The 17,873-nt window shown below is 41.6% G+C and overlaps 1 protein-coding gene across 1 annotated transcript in view; it reads left to right on the top strand.

The window, feature by feature from the left end:
• Window positions 1–17,700, top strand: part of MPC2 (mitochondrial pyruvate carrier 2) — a 24,665-nt gene extending 6,965 nt beyond the window's left edge. The window contains exons 3-6 of the mRNA XM_075589411.1: window positions 1,960–2,000; window positions 6,396–6,480; window positions 7,520–7,631; window positions 17,216–17,700. Of these exons, the coding sequence (XP_075445526.1) occupies window positions 1,960–2,000; window positions 6,396–6,480; window positions 7,520–7,631; window positions 17,216–17,273 (296 nt within the window). The 3' untranslated portion in view covers window positions 17,274–17,700. The remainder of the gene's footprint in view (window positions 1–1,959; window positions 2,001–6,395; window positions 6,481–7,519; window positions 7,632–17,215) is intronic.
• The last annotated feature ends 173 nt before the right edge of the window (window positions 17,701–17,873 follow it).

A 17,873-nucleotide genomic window follows, 5' to 3' on the forward strand; every position in this document is an offset into this window, starting at 1 on the left:
TTGTAAGCCCTTGAGCCCCTCCAAGGCAGACCACATCTCAAGGGTCCTAACACTAAAATAATTTCTTAATAACCTGTACATTACCAGGAAGAATGATTTATAATAAATTTGTCAAAATTAGTTGCATAGTTCTAAGTCTGAAGCTCTTATTAACCTGTACGTTACCAGGAAAAGCACTCTGTATTAGATTTGTCACAATCAAACTGTATGCAGGTTCCCATGAGTGTGGAGGTGAAGTGGAGTGAGCTTTGAAACATTTAAAAGTGGGAGGGAGTGAGCTTCAAAACTGGGAAGGAGGAGCCACCCTCCAAATCAGCAAGGACCAGCTGAACAGAATTGCAAAACATACAGAACCCCAATAAGCTCATATTGAACCCCCAAAATAACGTGCGTGCGTGTGTCGACTTGGGGGGCCATTGTCCACAGTGATAAAATGTTGAAGGACAATTAAGACAGATGAGAATAAGTAGAACTGGTAGATGTAATAACATTGTACTGTATTTGAAACGACTGAGTATAATTACAAAAAAAAATAACTTTTAAAGAGTCTCACTTGGGTCCCAAACAAAACATTTTGCAGCCCTTTATTTTCTTAGCAATTGCAAGCTTTTATTTTCAATGAGACCTTTTAAATGGAGGACCATGTCATTCAACTGTTAAATCCACGCTCAGCTTGATTCCTCCCTGTCAGGGAACCAATCAAGGAGCCGAAAACACAAATAAGAATAGTTAGAGAAGATGATATTTCTTTCCATGTTTACAAAACCACTTTTAAAGTAATAGTTAAAATACTTTAGGGATTTCAGAATTGGGGCTAGGAGGGAGTCCACTCTTAATCCTTTAAATACAATCCCAATAACCGTACAATTGCCAGCATGAGCATGGCTTTGTGGTGGTCTCTGAAATGCACAAAATATTAGGTCACTAGATATTTTAACAGTCAAAGATGGATACAGATTTTGCAGGTGCTACATCACCCACTATGTTGGGAAAATGCATGGGGGCGGACTAAGGGGCCTATGCAGAGAACAGCGCTAATAGCAATCTCGCCATTTTCCGGCGAAAATCGAGCTGAAAGCAGCAGAAAAAGGCAAGTTTTAAAAAAAAGCGCCATTTTTTTTTTCTTGAAATTCGCCGCGCGGCTGGAGAGATCCTAATCTCTCCAGTGTTTTCTGCCATATGCAGAGAGCCGCCCGCGAACGCCATCTAGTGGCTGTTCGCGCCAAAAAAAGGCGCGATTTTCAACATTTTTCCTCTCCACCAAGCAGCTGGCGCTCCGCGGCCGGTGGAGGGGGAAAAAAAAATCGATTTTTTTTTTCCCCACTAGTTTCAACAGCGCTCATAGCGCTGGTTGAAACTTTCCATATGCAGAAAGGATTGTAAATGCAGTTTTATGCCCTTTCTGCATATGGAGAAAAAAACTCTCCAATAAAGGTAAATTTTATTCCCCTCTCCAATTATAATTAGCGCTGCTCTCTGCATGAGGCCCTAAGTGCGTTATGAGAGCCTTGCCTACACACACAGTAGGTGAGTTAACACCTGCTTTATTTGTGAGTGCACTAATCAATTTGTAATATATTTAAAACCGTTTTTAATGGGAACTATCCACCTAATTAGTGCCTCAGTGACCTTAATTGCATTGATCCAGGTTCCACTAAAAAAACATTTTCCAAAAAGAAAATGGATGGAGAGTCCCCATGAAAAATATTTTTACAGTGCAGCTGTATTCCTTCATAAAGTTTTTACTGTGTGCTCAGGAATGCAATTTAGTGCATTGGTTAGCAGTATTATACCAAGCTGATGCATTGAGATCAAAAGTTACTTGTCTACCTTTTTATGAAATGCATAGCATAGTCTTAAGGCAGCTTTATCTTTATTAGCCTGTAGCAAAGTTTTATGTTTGCATTGTATAGTATATGCTTGTACTGAATGCTTAACAAATATATATTTTCTCTTTAGGGCCCAAAACTGTGTTTTTCTGGGCACCGATAATGAAATGGGTAAGGTTTTTATTTTATTTTTTCCTCAAACTGTTTTTTTTAAAGAATATTTTTAATTGCAGGAGTGCAAAAAAACATTATTATATTGCAAGCCTAGTAATAGAATAATATAACCAAGCAAAAACAACATGTTAAGTGATCATGAAGTATAGATTGTGTGTGAGAGGGACTCTGCAGAACTGAGATCAAACACCTTTTAGGAGATCAAAATAAAACTATTGTGAAAATATTACAAATGTGGCTAAAATACTTAATGTTTTTACAGTGCATCAAAAGTACAATAGATAACTATTTGCTCGGGGTTCAGGTACATTTCCTCTACAAGAACACCACTAGATAAACACAGGTTTTTAATAAGTCCATAAACTCTCAAAAAACAAAACTTCCGATGCTGCTTTCTCCGAATACGGGACATGCACAGCCACCACACGTCCTCAAATTGAGGTCTGTTGTTGTACCAAATGCATAGGACAATGCTTTTTTTAATCACGTGAGATATATTGTTGAAGGATCCTGTTGCCTCTGAGCTAATGCAGTGGAGCATTTGGTAACTACAGTACCAAAATGTGCAACCAGATTGTCTCTTTAGGTAGAAACCGTGGCAAGGGTTATTCTAGTACAGAGAGCCATGGATTTCATACGTAATTTTACAATTTGAAGGCAAGACTACCAAATGTGGATAATAAAGGCCAGACCCCCCCCAAAAAATTCGAAAAAGGATTAAAAACATTGGAAATAAGATACTGTATATAGGGGAGAAGGGTCAAATACAATTTGTACACAAAGTATTTTTAATGGTTATCTCCATAAATCCTTCCACTGTCATTCAGAAACAAGGTGAATGACCGTTTAAACATTCATTATTCCCACTTGTCCTAATGCAGGTGACTTTCCACACCAATCTATTTATGTGGATTATTAATCATTTGTGTTTTATGTTTGGGACAAGAAATAGCGCACACTTGGGCACATAAAATAATTATTGTGACCAATTTACTAGATATTTAGGTAAGATTTCACATTTTCTTTCATCTTCAAATTGCATTTTACAATGGGTGTAAACATTACTTTTTGTTCCTCTCATTGGAGGTAGAACAATATTCACCTTGATTATACAGATGCAAGGAGGCACTTCAAAGTTCATGTTAGTTGGTGTTACCCAGAATATTCATGTCTGGAACAGCTGCATATACTTTTTTTGGGGGGGGGGGGCAAGGAAATGTCTTCAGTGCCCTGTCTATAGATTGGAAGCTTGAAATAACTAATTGATTGTTACATGCAGGAAACCTGCGTAGTCCTTTGAGACCTGGGAAGCTCCAGCACTTTATGGCTCTCTGAAAAGGGTAACAATTTGTTCTTGGTTTTGCGGACTATGGCAGAGCTTTTTGGGTTGAATCTTTAGACTTTTAAGTGAAGTCTACAGGTTAAGTTGCTGGGACAACAGGAAGCAGTAGCTTTCCTGAGCAATATACTAGAAAGTTTCACAGAGGTTTTGAGCATTTTGTTGATTTGCACTCTGTCAAGTTCAGTACCTTTTTAATGAGGATAAATAGGATTGCGTAATATAGATATCTACTGTGTATAGCTATATCCAGTGTTCGACAAACCTATACATTTGCTCGCCCCGGGCGAGTGGATTTAACCCCCGGGCGAGTAAATATTGGCCCAAGCAGCACACGTTTGGTACTAGGTGGCGAGTAGATTTTTTTGTGTGGCGAGTAGATTTTTTGGTGATTTGTCAACCACTGGCTATATCTATATCATTATTCCCTTGGTCATTTTCAATTCCCAGTATAGAAGTACTGTAGTAATATTTGGTTATTTAATTGACCATGTATTTGTGCCATGATGAACAACACATTGCAATAAATGAGACTATGGTTAAGTTTTAATTATTATTTTTGTAGTCTTAAATCCATTCATGTACTGTATCTCTAAGAAACAATGCAGTAGCCGTGAGAAGCTTATTTTTGTTAATGGTGGGTGAGAGAACACGGCATAGTAAGCAATGAGCCCCTGAACGAGGGGGCAGGTTATTACAAAATGTAATCTTTGTTACAGTTTATCAAATATAGGAAACCTTAATTAACACCTATTGTATTGGTTTCCCAGCATCCTCTATCGTTAATTGATAAAACGGAAATATCGTTTGTTTCCCTGCCACAAGCTTAATAGCATTACTTTGCTTTTGCAATGTAATAACTTTTATTTGAGCTGGTATTATTCAATTATTAGTACAGTATGTGTTGAAGGACCCGGTGCTACATCCAATATGACAAATTAAATACTTATGTTTTTAGTTTGTTTTTTCATAAGTGAGGGTCATTTAGTTATTCTTTGGCCAAAGCATTTTAAGCTTGTAAATCACACCAAGGTGTCTCCTTTTGCAAGTCCTGACACTACCTGAAAAAGACTCTCCTATCCTTTCTAATGAAGGGAGAACGGTCTTAAAAGACTGGTCATTCACCGGTGTAGAACAAGACCCGCCATTTAAAAGTGGAATGAGGTGAGTTTTTGTTACTGTATATACACGAGGTCACAATCCAAGTATCACTCCTTAACACATATTGTGTGGTGGGTTTTCGTTCTGAGCTTGCAGGGGTTGTGTGTGTCTTGGAACAAGAATTCAATTTCTGCTCTCTGTTTACCCCCCACCCCCCTTTTGCAGATCTGCCTGCTAGCTTATTCGGGTGTAGCTTTCCCTGCAGCTTCACTCCTAGTGCAGATGGATTGGATACATTTAGATACCCTTCTCTCTCCAGTCTGCTAGGCCCTGGTTGCCCTGGCAACTTCTCCAGTCTTCCAAGTTAAATGGACTTTTCCATCCTCCCCTGTCTTCACAGGTAGTTTAGCCTGACCCTATTCCTGTATTACAAGCAGTACACACTTCCTTTTCCTTCCTGACAATGGCTGAGTGAGTACTCCTGCTATATCCCCCCTGGCAAGGCCGTTTCCTTTTTACCTGCCTCTAACTACAAAGCTCCCACACAGAGAAGCACTCTCTCACCACACCATACCATCTACAAGTACCTGTATATACTGATGCTTTCCCAATAAAGTGAAGAAAATATAACAGGACTTGGTGTGCTTTGGAAAGGGGGCCGAGATAAGCTAACTGGAGCTATTCACACATCACACGTGACCCTGGTTCCAGGATAGTGTGTATATAATGTGTTGGCAACTCAAATTACTATGAAGTCTGAATATATGCCTTAAACCAATATGGACTATAAAAAGGTCCCATTTTTTAAAGGTCTGTGTGCAACCCAGATTTTACATTACTTCAACAAATGGGTTTGTTTTGTTTTGTTTTTACATTGTCAACGTGGTGCATAACTTCAATTTCCCTTTATTTTCTTGAATATAATATAATGAAGGAAATGTTTTGTCTTTACTGATATCTTGGTAGGTAATTTTTTTTAAATTATTATTAAAGCTCCGGTACTATATAGTGCAGTGGTAGGCAACGTGATATACTTTAAGGGCCATATGTGTGGCTCTTAAGCACTCAAAAGGGCTACACATCACCGATTACTCAGCTGCAGGTAGGATCTTCTCTCCACATCTACCTCTAGTCTGCTCTTATCTTCATGCTAGCGCACTGATGCATAGTGCCCCGCTTCTCTTAAACTCAGAACTAGTAATCCGTGCAGGAGAAGATCAGAACAATATTTATCAGCAATGTCCATAAACAGCTTACCAATTGAGAAGCTCTCTTCCACTGCAGCAATGTCCCCACCCTCTGCACCAGAGGGAGGGGTTGGGGCCGTAAGTGATGCCCCCGTCGGGGCCGCCTGTTTCCCACCAATGGTATAGTGTTACTTTTGCTACGCTGAGATTTGTTTTTAACGCTTGACAAATAACGCACAGGTAAACGTAATGGTTGTTTACCAACCAAAGCTGTGGTAAAATGTACTGCATTCTATACTCACAGAACTGCACTTAAATAATGCAGGGATAATAAAACAATTTAATTTGTGATGCTCCAGGCTGTATCCCTTTGTAATGTATTTGGGTCAAAGGCACTCTAGACTAGGGGTGTGCAAACTGGGGGTTGAGCTCATTTGTTTTGGGGGCGCGGTGCTTAGAGGCCCCGTGCTCTTCTCCCAAAGCATTTAAATTAAATGCAGAGGGATCGCACAAGACCTCTGTAACTTCCTTACCAGATCTGCTTCTGGCGACGACGTGATGTCAAACACCGGTGACATGTTAAATGGGGAGGAGAGCAGACAGGGCGGCACAGACTAAAATGTTTGCACACCTCTGCTGTAGACCCCACACCTTATACTTATGTTTTAGAGGCAGTAGATATTGCTAGTGTGTGATAACGAAACACTGTGGTTTTAGTCCATCTGGATGTACTGACTTTTATCACTTTCCTTTTGTATTTTTCAGGGGTTGGTATTTGCTGGATTAGCAGACATGACCAGGCCAGCAGATAAATTAAGCCCAGCTCAGTCTGGAGTGCTGACAGCCACCGGTAATATAATTTGTAAAAAAGCTGTTTAATAGATCTCTTATTGTCCTTTCCAATGCTGTTTTTTTTTATTTTTTAATCGGATACTTTTTAAGAGATGTTTGAAATATTAAGTGTCTAAGGTAAAAATTGAGCTCTCCCAGAGCCCGCTGTAATCTCAAGGTTACCATCATAACTTCAAATGCTACAGATTTTTTTTTAAATAAAAGAGCAGGGCATGCTCGGGTGGGGGAGAAACTAACATCAAAGGAGTTAAACTTGTATAGCTTTTTGGTGGCTATTGCTGGTTTATTAAAACTACCAAACACGTTATAGCTCGGTGGTCCACAAACCTTTCCTTGGCACTGACCACTGTGTAGGTGCCATCTAGTTAATTTGGACCTGCTCATAATAAATACAAATGATATAAACATATTTTAGTCTTTTTACTGCAAGCAACAATTTGTTCTGCAATGCTTTGCTGGTCCCTCAGGCAGAGTTGTGTTGGACCATGGCCTGGAAAGCAGACAGTCGCAAACCAGCTTGCGACACTGATTTGTTGAAAGTGATAAAAAGCCTGTTGAAGGTCAGAGCTGCCTGAAAAGAAATCATAAGGGTGCTTATCACTCTGTTCCTATGTGGCACTGGGCCTTTAATGTCATTTTAGATGAGGTATTAAATGCAAAATGTATTGGAGACTGGATGACTTGAAGGTTTGTCTTAAATTGCACAATGGTGAACAGTTAAATGCAACTTTTATGGAACTTTAATTCATCATGTATGTTTTTTTGCGTGCACTTATCTCACATTTTTTATCTAATTTCCCTATATTGCTTTTTGTTGTAACATTTTTGTGTAGATTGGTGATGTATAATATAGATAGATATGAAGTTTGATTATACCTATGGGCTGTGATGCTAAATGACCCCCATCATGTATAAGTAGAAAACAAAATGGCTGACACTTGGTGCGGTTTACTGTTTTACTATTGCAATATCCCAAATACATTTATTTATTTTAAATCTTGATTGTTTAAAAAGCAATTTAACTTTTTATCCAACAGGTCTCATTTGGTCACGTTATTCCCTTGTGATTATTCCTAAAAACTGGTCTCTGTTTGCTGTAAACTTCTTTGTTGGGTGTGCAGGAGGCTCCCAGCTTTATAGAATATGGAGGTATGTATGCCTATTTAATTTCTGTGTGTATATATGTGCACGTATATTTGTCTGGCATTCACTGAAATGTCAATCCATCAGTGTGTTCACCAGACCTGTGAATGCTTGACTTCTTATTGTTTCTATATTTAGAGTGATCTCTGCTCAGAGCTCCCAGGCTGCTGACCCATATTGGTTACACACAATCTTTGACACAGTCCTCGTGCAGACCCCATGGACAAGGTGCAATCAGCTTTTCTGCCTGTTCTTTTTACAGGCTCGAAGGCAAAAATAAAATGATTGCCTGCCACGCCACAGAACAATACTAAACATAAGCTTAGCTGGAGCTCGAACTAAACAGAAGACTTTTCTATCTAGCTTCTGGGTGGCTAGCTCATTTACCGAGACACTGAACAAATACAAACAAACCCCTTTTAGTGTTTTACCTTGGTACTTCCTTTTTTTTTTTTTAAACACTATAATGGCAGACAAGCCTCTTACACAGGGAAACGCGAGGGAGGAGGGAAGAGCAACTGCAGCTCTGATGCTTTTTTATCTTTTGTTTAAGCAGGTATGCAGTAGGCAATGGTGGGCCTAGGGCGGTGCAATTTTGGGGCGGCAAAAATGTCCACCCCATATACAGATGCAGCACTCTCTGGTCTATTGGGCCTTACATGTGGCTGCCGCCTCCTTCCTGCCGCCGTCCTCCTTCCGAATTGCAGCGTCAAATGATGCCGCGGGCGTCACATGGTGTCCCGTTGCTATGACAACACAATGCTGTGTGATATCACATTGGTGACGTCCGCGGCATCATTTGATGCTACGATTCGGAAGGAGAAGGAGGGCGGAAGGAAGGAGGGAGGCAGCCACATGCAAGTGCCTAGGGGCAGCGGATCGTCAAATCCGCTACTGGCAGTAGGCGACTCCAGTTAAATGTCATTTTCTTTGGCTTCTTGATAAAACCACCGTCTACACACTTTCTTTATAGAAGGCACAGGCATCACAGAAGCAGTTTTGCCAATATACCTGCCCTCTGTTACTGGCCCTATATTCTGTTGCTATTATTTATGCATGCATACATACTGATCTACCTTTTTACCTTTTTGATGCTTAATTCCAATTAATATGTATTACATTATTTGCCTATTTGTAAATCCCCTTTTCTCTATGGTGGTTGACAGTATTGTATTATTCAATCATGTATTCTGCCCCTGGATTTTTGTGGACCAAGTACACTTTGCACTAAATTGAGGCTGCTATACTCTGCACTATCCCTTTTCATTTATAAAAAAAAAAATCTATATTTTCATCTGATGAAGTGTCAACTCTTGCAAATCTGTAATTTAGCAAAAATGCATCCTTCCTCTCCAGCCCATCTGTAATGTCACTAAAATACACACAGCGCACCAGAACCAGCACTCCTTTTATAATAATCTCAACTGAGTTATTTGTTTCTCCCACCACCCCAACCCCCCAAATTTGACACCTTTTCAAGTATTTAATGTCTTTTTTTTTTAAAGAACAGGACATGCTTACGGGGCAACATACTAACTCCTTCCTATAGGCTTCTTCACACTGCCTTGCATCACTTTTTTGTTCCGTCCCGAGTTATCAGGAAATGTACCCATTACTAGTGACTGGTTGAAACTTTTCTAATGCATGCACCTTCTACTTGAATATCCTGTCTGGCCTTCTCTAGAATTCCTCCCTAAAAAGGAAATATTTTGAATAAGAATATTGATATTTCATGTAAATTTCCATGAACGTGTACTGAATAGGAAAGCTCCTCCCCTCGGCACAGTAGGACAGGAAATTCTTCTGCAGGTACTGGTACACAAGAACCTCCACCTGCAGAACAGTCTTTCCTGTCCTACAGCGTAGATTTTTTTTAATTTTCTTAATAAAAAGAACTCGCCAGGACTGCAGCTACTATAGTATTGTCTTTTCAGGGGGCTCTCAAGCCTCTCTCTCCCTGAAGCTCCAACAGTGTCCCTGGTGACTGCTGTCAGAGAGAACCCCCTTTTTCTTCTCCCCCACCCCCGGCTTGGCTCTCGCAGGCATCTGGAATGCATGCAAGTTAATGCAGGACGAATGGAAGATGTGCTGGCCACGTGAAAGATCCACGTGGTTGGAGTGCACAAGCTAGCTTCTTAAATGAAGTCATCGGCACGACGCGCATGGTGGTCCCAGTCTGTACATAGGGGCAATGCCTGTTATGGAGCCCAAATGCACACAGACGTTCCCAGATAGCTAGAATCAGCCTAACTAAAACCGTAAGAATGTAGAAGCTGAATCAGGCAAAGGGGTCACATACCAAATCTTCTAGGCGAGTGCCTAGTTAGTACAGCTAAACCCCGTTATAACGCGGGTCTCGGGGTCCACCCCGAGACCACCGCGTTACTAACGGGGTCGCGAGAAAAAAAAATGGCCGCCGCGCTTTAGCGCATATTCATCCCGCGGGACAGGAGATGGAGCGGGCATGTCCCTCCGCTCCCCGCTTCCCCCTGTCACCGCGGGACAGGCCGCGGGGCAGGAGATGGGAGCGGGGATGTCTCTCCTGTCCCCGCTTCCCCCTGTCACCTCGGGACAGGCCGCGGGGCAGGAGATGGGAGCGGGGATGTCTCTCCTGTCCCCGCTTCCCCCTGTCACCTCGGGACAGGCCGCGGGGCAGGAGATGGGAGCGGGGATGTCCCTCCTGTCCCCGCTTCCCCCTGTCACCTCGGGACAGGCCGCGGGGCAGGAGATGGGAGCGGGGATGTCCCTCCTGTCCCCGCTTCCCCCTGTCACCTCGGGACAGGCCGCGGGGCAGGAGATGGGAGCGGGGATGTCCCTCCTGTCCCCGCTTCCCCTGTCACCTCGGGACAGGCCGCGGGGCAGGAGATGGGAGCGGGGATGTCCCTCCTGTCCCCGCTTCACCCTGTCACCGCGGGACAGGCCGCGGGGCAGGAGATGGGAGTGGGGATGTCCCTCAGGTCGCCGCTTACCTCAGAACCATGCTGCCTGCATGGAGGTTGTAGCGGGGGGTTTCTTCTCCCCACCGCTGTCCCCGGTGCTCCCGCTGCCTGCGCGGGAGGAGGGGGGGGAGCGGGTGGTGGTGCTGGTCGCGGCCCGTCTGTGTAGAGTGAGAGAGTGTGTGTGTATGTATATATGGGAGAGAAAGTGTGTGTGTGTATATGGGTGTGTGAGTGTGGGTAAGTGTCTGAGTGTGTGTGTAAGTGTGTGTAAGTGTGTGTGAGTGTCTGTGAGTGTGTAAGTGTGTGTGAGTGTGTGTGAGTGTCTGTGAGTGTGTAAGTGTGTGTGTGTGAGTGTGTGTGAGTGTGTGTGAGTGTGTGTCTGTGAGTGTCTAAGTGTGTGTAAGTGTGTGTAAGTGTGTGTAAGTGTGTGTGAGTGTGTGTGAGTGTGTGTGAGTGTCTAAGTGTGTGTAAGTGTGTGTGAGTGTGTGTGAGTGTCTAAGTGTGTGTAAGTGTGTGTGTGTGTGTGTGTGTGTGTGTGTGTGTGTGTGTGTGTGTGTGTGTGTGTGTGTGTGTGTGTGTGTGTGTGTGTGTGTGTGTGTGTGAGTGTCTGTAAGTGTGCGTGAGTGTGCGTAAGTGTGTGTGAGTGTGCGTGAGTGTGGTCAGTGTGTGTGCAGTGTGTCAGTGTGAGCAATGAGCAGTGTGTGTGCAGTGTGTGCAGTGTGGCAGTGAGCAATGAGCAGTGTGTGTGCAGTGAGTGTGTGCAGTGTGTCAGTGTGAGCAATGAGCAGTGTGTGTGCAGTGTGCAGTGTGTGTGCAGTGTGGCAGTGTGAGCAATGAGCAGTGTGTGTGCAGTGAGTGTGTGCAGTGTGCAAAAAAAAAATGTAAAAAAAATTTTTAAATTTTTTTTTTTTTTTTTTTTTTTTTTTTTTAAAACGGGAGCCACGGGAAAACCGCGTTATAACCGAATCGCGGTATAACGAGGCGCGTTATAACGGGGTTTAGCTGTAGTTGGTTTAAACAGTGCATGTCTTGAATAGTGAAGATATATTAAAAAAAACCTTGTATCTAAAGCTACAGTACCTCTTGGGGGGGGTCCTGCCTGATGAGGTGACCTATAAGTAACCATAGAGGCACTACATCATAAGAGCAAGTCTACAATATGTGCGGCTTGTGATAAGCCAGAAATGGAGATTGTTCATTTGGTTCTGTTGCTGCACATTTTAGACAAACTATCACTTTATCACCTCAGCTCTTTTTGCCTTGGGTATCATCTCTATGCAGATATATCTATCCACCCTACCCTCATAAAACATACAGAACACGTACAAGCTCATATTGAACCCCCAAAATACCCACAACATATATATATATATAAGCATATAAGTTTCACAGAGGAGTGCTACTGAGTATGGCAATATATATATTTAAAACCAGAGACATAACATAAAACACAGACAAAGCTCAGTGCACATCCAGAAAAACTTATATACGGTACAGTGCCTAAATATACATGTATAAATAACTAATAAATAAAATGGTCTTTGAACAGAGTGCTTTTCCTGGTAATGTACAGGTTAATAAAAGCTTCAATCAGACTTAGAACTTTTGAAACTAATATTGACAGATTTATTATAAATCATTCTTCCTGGCAATGCACAGGTTATTAAGAATCTATATTAGTGTAGGGACCCTTGAAACGTGGTCTGCCGTGTAGTTGGCTCAAGGACTTACAACAATTTGGCCAAAATGTTAAACTAAAAGACCATTTTATTTATTAGTTATTTATACATGTATATTTAGGCACTGTACCGTATATCAGTTTTTCTGGATGTGCACTGAGCTTTGTCTGTATTTTATGTTATGTCTCTGGTTTTAAACACCCTACCCTCATACCAGCAATCCAGTCTCAGGTCTCCAATTTTTGCCTACTTGCTATAAACGTGGATGATGCTTTACCACCGTTAGACATTACGTTTAAAACAGAGCGCCTCATATTTCCCCCCCTAAACCTGTCATAATATCCCCTTTTTCCATCACCGTAAATGGTAGTACCATCCATCATATTGCCAAAGCATGTTGCCTAGGAGTGATATTTGACTCCTCCCTTTCCTTCTCCATTCACCTTTTCGGCATAGCTAAAATGTGGCGTTTCTTCCTCCACAATATTGATCCAACCTTTCCTCTGTCAATCCACAAAAAAATGCATGCCCTTGTCTACTCGGCAGTAAATTAAATCCAAACAGGCCTCCATGCCTCACAACTTTCTCCTTTGCAAAATAATCAAATTCTGCTGCTAGAATAATTTCATTTTCTCCCAAAAAGTCTCTGCTTATCTCTTCCCCTACAAAGTTCTCCTTAGCTTCAATGCTCTCCGCTCATCTGCTCCTCCCTACGTATTAGCTTTGATTTGTTATGTCCACCATAGTCTCCTGTGCTCTGCCCATAATGTTCTCCTTTTCACCCCTTTCATCTCCACAGCGCTCTCTCGGGGTATAGGCCAAGCACCTTCTCTCTCTTTCTCACTCCCTCCCCCCCCTCACCCTTTAAGTCAAACCTTACCTCTTAAATGAAGCCTAACCTGATTACTGTCCCACAGCCACAGTCAATCCTACCAACGATTGTGGCCACGCACTGCCACCTACTGCACTTATTCCCTCACCTGCTGTCTCTAAGTCTCCCAACATACCACTTAGATTGTAAGCTCTATATGGGGCAGGGATTTCCTTTCCCATTGTCTGATTCTGTCCTACACTTACTGTATTATAATTCCCTGTACTGTATTCTCTTGTAATGCGCTTAAAGCTGCAGTTCAAGCTCCCATTTTTTTTTTTTACTTCAATAGTTTCATGTGTGCAATTTCTACTAACCTAAAGAACTGCATAGCTGCTGGTCAGTTCGTTCTCCGTCTATTGATCAGCAAAGTTTGGCGCCATCTTTAAATATGGGGACTGTAAATGGTTGCTATAGCAACAAGCATGCTTTTAAAAATATAATACAAGAAAATTGGTCTTTCAAAGTTTTTTTTTTTTTTTTTTTTTTTTTTTTTTTTTTTTTTTATATATAAACAGAAAATGCTAAAAGTATTTTTTCTTACTACAGAACTGATTTATTTAAAAAAAACACACATGCAGGATATTGCTTGAACTGCAGCTTTAATACTCTGTTGGCGCAATATAAATAAAGACATACATACAAATGTCCACCTTTCTGTGTTTTATGAAGGACACTCTTGCAGAGTATGGAAGCTGCAGTATTCCAAGCAAGCAAACCATCCTTGACAAGCCTGGATAAAAAGGAAGAATCTTAATCTGAGGTTTCAGCAAAGATTCAGATTTTAACATGGAATTTAATCTGTGAAAACTGGGGGTTCAGAAGTGCTTCACCGTCCATGATGTGATGAGGGAAATAATTGAAGCGGAATGGGTCCTGCTGGATAATAAACTGGCAACATCAAAAAGATTTGGTATTAAAAATAAAAAAGTCTGTCAAGACATGGGAGATGCCGCAATTACAAGCATCGCTAGAAGAACCACTTTGCCGGTGGATGATGCGGTATCGTTCAAGGATGCAATGGATTGCAGGATTGAAAACCAGACTTTTTAGCGGCAGCACTAGCCTGCAAACTAGATGTGGCCACAGCGTCACTTTTCAGAGCAATAAGTGTCTGGGTGGCCAACGTCGAGGAGACACTTGAAGAGTGTGTGAAGTGAATATCAATTTGAAGTGCGCTTGCAGAGATCAAATTGGTGACAGATTTCATTGCTGAGCATCACTGGACACAGTGCCTATTGGCTATAAGTATGGTACCATCTGTGGCGGCTAGAAGATCGTTATAGACATTGAGTGGCAGCTTCCACGTAAAAGAATAACCTATGCTCCCTTAACTTCTAAGGTGAATACCTATTCGGCTAGAAATAATGGTGTCCTATTTTTTCAAAGTTTCTGGGAGAAGCAGTGCGTTCCTCCCTCCAGAAAAAGAAATAGGCTTTTTTTTATATATATTTAAATCCACAAGATAGGATGCCATACAGAAAAGCCAGACAAAGTCCCGGCAAGCCATTTCCAAGACAAAATATGGAGGTCAATAACCTTTTTTTTTTTTTTTGTGACCCCAGTGTGAGGATCATTTGCAAGGTGAAAATCCGCATGAGGCGAGCCTTACAGTGCGCAGTCGGAGGAAGGCTGGCACAGTGTGTCTGTATGGGCTCAATCAATCAAAGACTGATGGCTTCTTGGTCATATGCTGGGTACCATCGGAAATGTTATAGAAGAACCTCGGTGAAGCAAGTTTGTCATGTCCAGATGTCAAGTCTCATCATTCTGCAAGACTTAATACGCAACAACGCGTAATAAAGAAAGCTCCTACTGCACAAAAGTAGGAATATATTCCAGAATGTTTCTGGTAAAAAAATACAAATAAAAAAATAAGCATCTGGAGAATTCAGGGCAGTGCTGGATCTGAGGACTCAATGTCTTTTTGCAAGTAAGAAAATCAAACATGGTATCCTTGAACACTGTTAGGCCTCGGGCTGCGCTGAGCCGTGCGCCTGCTCTGACTAGCCTGCTCAAGCAGGTACTTTTTTGCGTCCTGGCAAGTGAGGCAGTGAGCGTGCTTTGGGGGCGGAGGCGAGGCGGGGCTAGTCCCTCGTTCCCATTGGATGTTTGCGGTCACGTGACCGCTCCTCCGCTCCCCTCAGCGCGGAAATTTTAATCCTGCGTGTCTCCTGCAATTTTCTGCGCCTCCGCACGCATGTGGAAGCGGCTCCTAAAGCCGCACTGATTACAGATGCAGGTTGTAAGTGCATCTGCTCGGCGCGGCTCAGCGGTGTCTGCTGTACCATCTCCCAGGACTTATTCAGGAAGTCCAAGAGACAGACTTGTCACCATAGACTTAAGATGCGTATCTTCATGTTCCGGTCGCAATATTACATCAGAAATATCTGGTATACGATAAGAGGAAAATACTTTCCGTATGCCGCTCTTCCTGTCGGGTTGGCAAACTTCCCTTGGATCATTTACCAAAGTTCTAGTGCCATTGGTGGGAAAAGAGGGATCCAGATTTTACCCTTACTTGGATGATTTACTGATCAAGTCACAAGACACAGCTGCTTACAGATCACATATGTTGATGGATGGATAATAAACAGGCAAAAAAAAGCCATTTGTTTCCATCCATGTCGCTGAAATTCCCTATTTTTTTTTTCCATTCATCACAAGAGAAGATTTATCTTACTCAAGACAGAATACAACAAATTGCATGACAAACTGCAAAACTGAGAATTGTCAAGTATCTGCACTCTATTGCATGGCCCTGTTGGGAAAATTGTCATCAACACGAAATGGGGTAAAATGGGCAAGATCCCATATGCGACAACTCCAGAGAAATTTCCTGGACCACTGAAGCAAAGATCCAGACTGGCTGCAACAAACGATATTCGTATATCCTGCTACAAAGAGCGCTATGGTGGTGAAAAAAAATCACAATTTACTAAATACGTGCTCCTTTCAACAAGACTATTGAGTGACAATTACTACAGATGCCAGCGGCTCCGGATGGAGTGCACAAATGGAAGGTACGGTGGCGCAAGGAAGTTTGGCCAAATCTTGCCGCAAACATGCTAGAACTGCAAGCAGTCCTGAAGTTCTTTCTAACCTAAATCAAGTCCTTCACTTTAGTATTCTAGTAATGGCGGATAATGATGACTTCGATATGCGTTGGAGTATATTAATCAAAATTGTGTATTAGAATCCGTTCAATTTTCAGTTTATACATTGAAAATATAAATTATTTGATCTCCGCTTTTCATCTGAATCAGGTCATTATTCCTTCTGTCCCAATTTGTGCAACTTTTTTTTCCCTTCACGTTACTCAATCTGGACATGGCGAGATGTCTAACCAAATACTTACTAGGTGTAAAGGATTTTAGAAGATGTGATCAACTATTCATACTCCCAGAGGGATGTAGAAGGATGCAGCAAACCTCAAGCGATGATTTCTCAATGAATCATGTCCTGCATTAAAACAGTATATACAACCTTATGAATAAGCAGGCCCCACATGTCGTCATTAAGGTACGTTCAACAAGGGCAGTGTCTACTTCATGGGCTCTGAAAGCCAAAGTATATCCCACACACATGCAGTGTGGCATGTTTTGGAAGTTCTACACATTGGACATTCAGGTCTTGGCTGAAGCAAGGTTTGGCAGAACTATCCTACCAGCTGTTATACACTAATGATTTAAGAGATGTCTGTTTCTTCCCGCTCTTCTTTTGCTTGGGTATTTCCCATTTGGTACTCACTGCCATGTGGGGAACATGGAAAAGAAATCAGCTTACTGTAATTTTCTTTTCCTGAACACCACTAATGGCAGTGGGTACAAGGAACCCATCCTGTTTAAATGTCTCAAAGTATTATTTTTTTATATAGAAAAATTGAGATAATGCTTGGGGTAGAAGCCAAAGACTGTTCTGCAGGTGGAGGGAATAGTTTCTGGTCTTACTGGAGAGGAGCTATCCCTTTCAGTAGCCCCGGCCATTAGTGGAGTACAGGGGGGAAAAGTATTCTGCTTACCATATTTATATTTTTTTTTTTTTTTTTTTAAATATGTATATGTAATACAGCCTAAAATATTTTTTTTTTTATTGTTTCAGGCACAATCAGGAGCTTCAAGCAAGAGACACTGATGTGCAGCAACTGCCAAAACCTTAAACTATATTAAATCTGTAATGTTTTAAATGGGTAGTGGTGGCTCGACTGACTGACTGACTGTTTTTGGCAGTACGTTTAAAAAATAAAAAATAAATCTTTATTACTTGTACTAATAAGAAATTTAAACATTTCTTTTAATAAAAAAAAAACTTAATGTTTACTTTTAATGATTTATTAAATTAATAGTGTTCTTCAGAACCAGTAGACTAATAATCCTGGTGAGTTTTTGATCAGTTTCCCTAATGAAGCGCCTTTCACACTAAATGTATAAAAATGTTCTTAGATTTACAGGGTTATAATGGTTCACTGTTGAACTTTTTGTGCAAAAGGCTTATTCAAAATTGTCATCGCTAGATAATATCACATGGCTTCATAACGATACAAAAAAATGTGTTGAAATAAAATGTTGTCGTGTATATTTGTAAAAGATCTCCACTTGGGGCATGCTTTCTAAATAAATTACAGGATTGAAATGTCAGTTAAGCCAGGGGTGCGCAAGCTGGGGAGCGTGAGATTTTTCAGGGGGGAAAGGCGAGGCGGTTGCATAGGCCCTGTGCTTTTTCCCAAGGCATTTAAAGGCCGGGGGATCACGTGTGGCCT

Source organism: Ascaphus truei, chromosome 3 (assembly GCF_040206685.1).
Source record: "Ascaphus truei isolate aAscTru1 chromosome 3, aAscTru1.hap1, whole genome shotgun sequence".
Classification (NCBI taxonomy): Eukaryota; Metazoa; Chordata; class Amphibia; order Anura; family Ascaphidae; genus Ascaphus; species Ascaphus truei.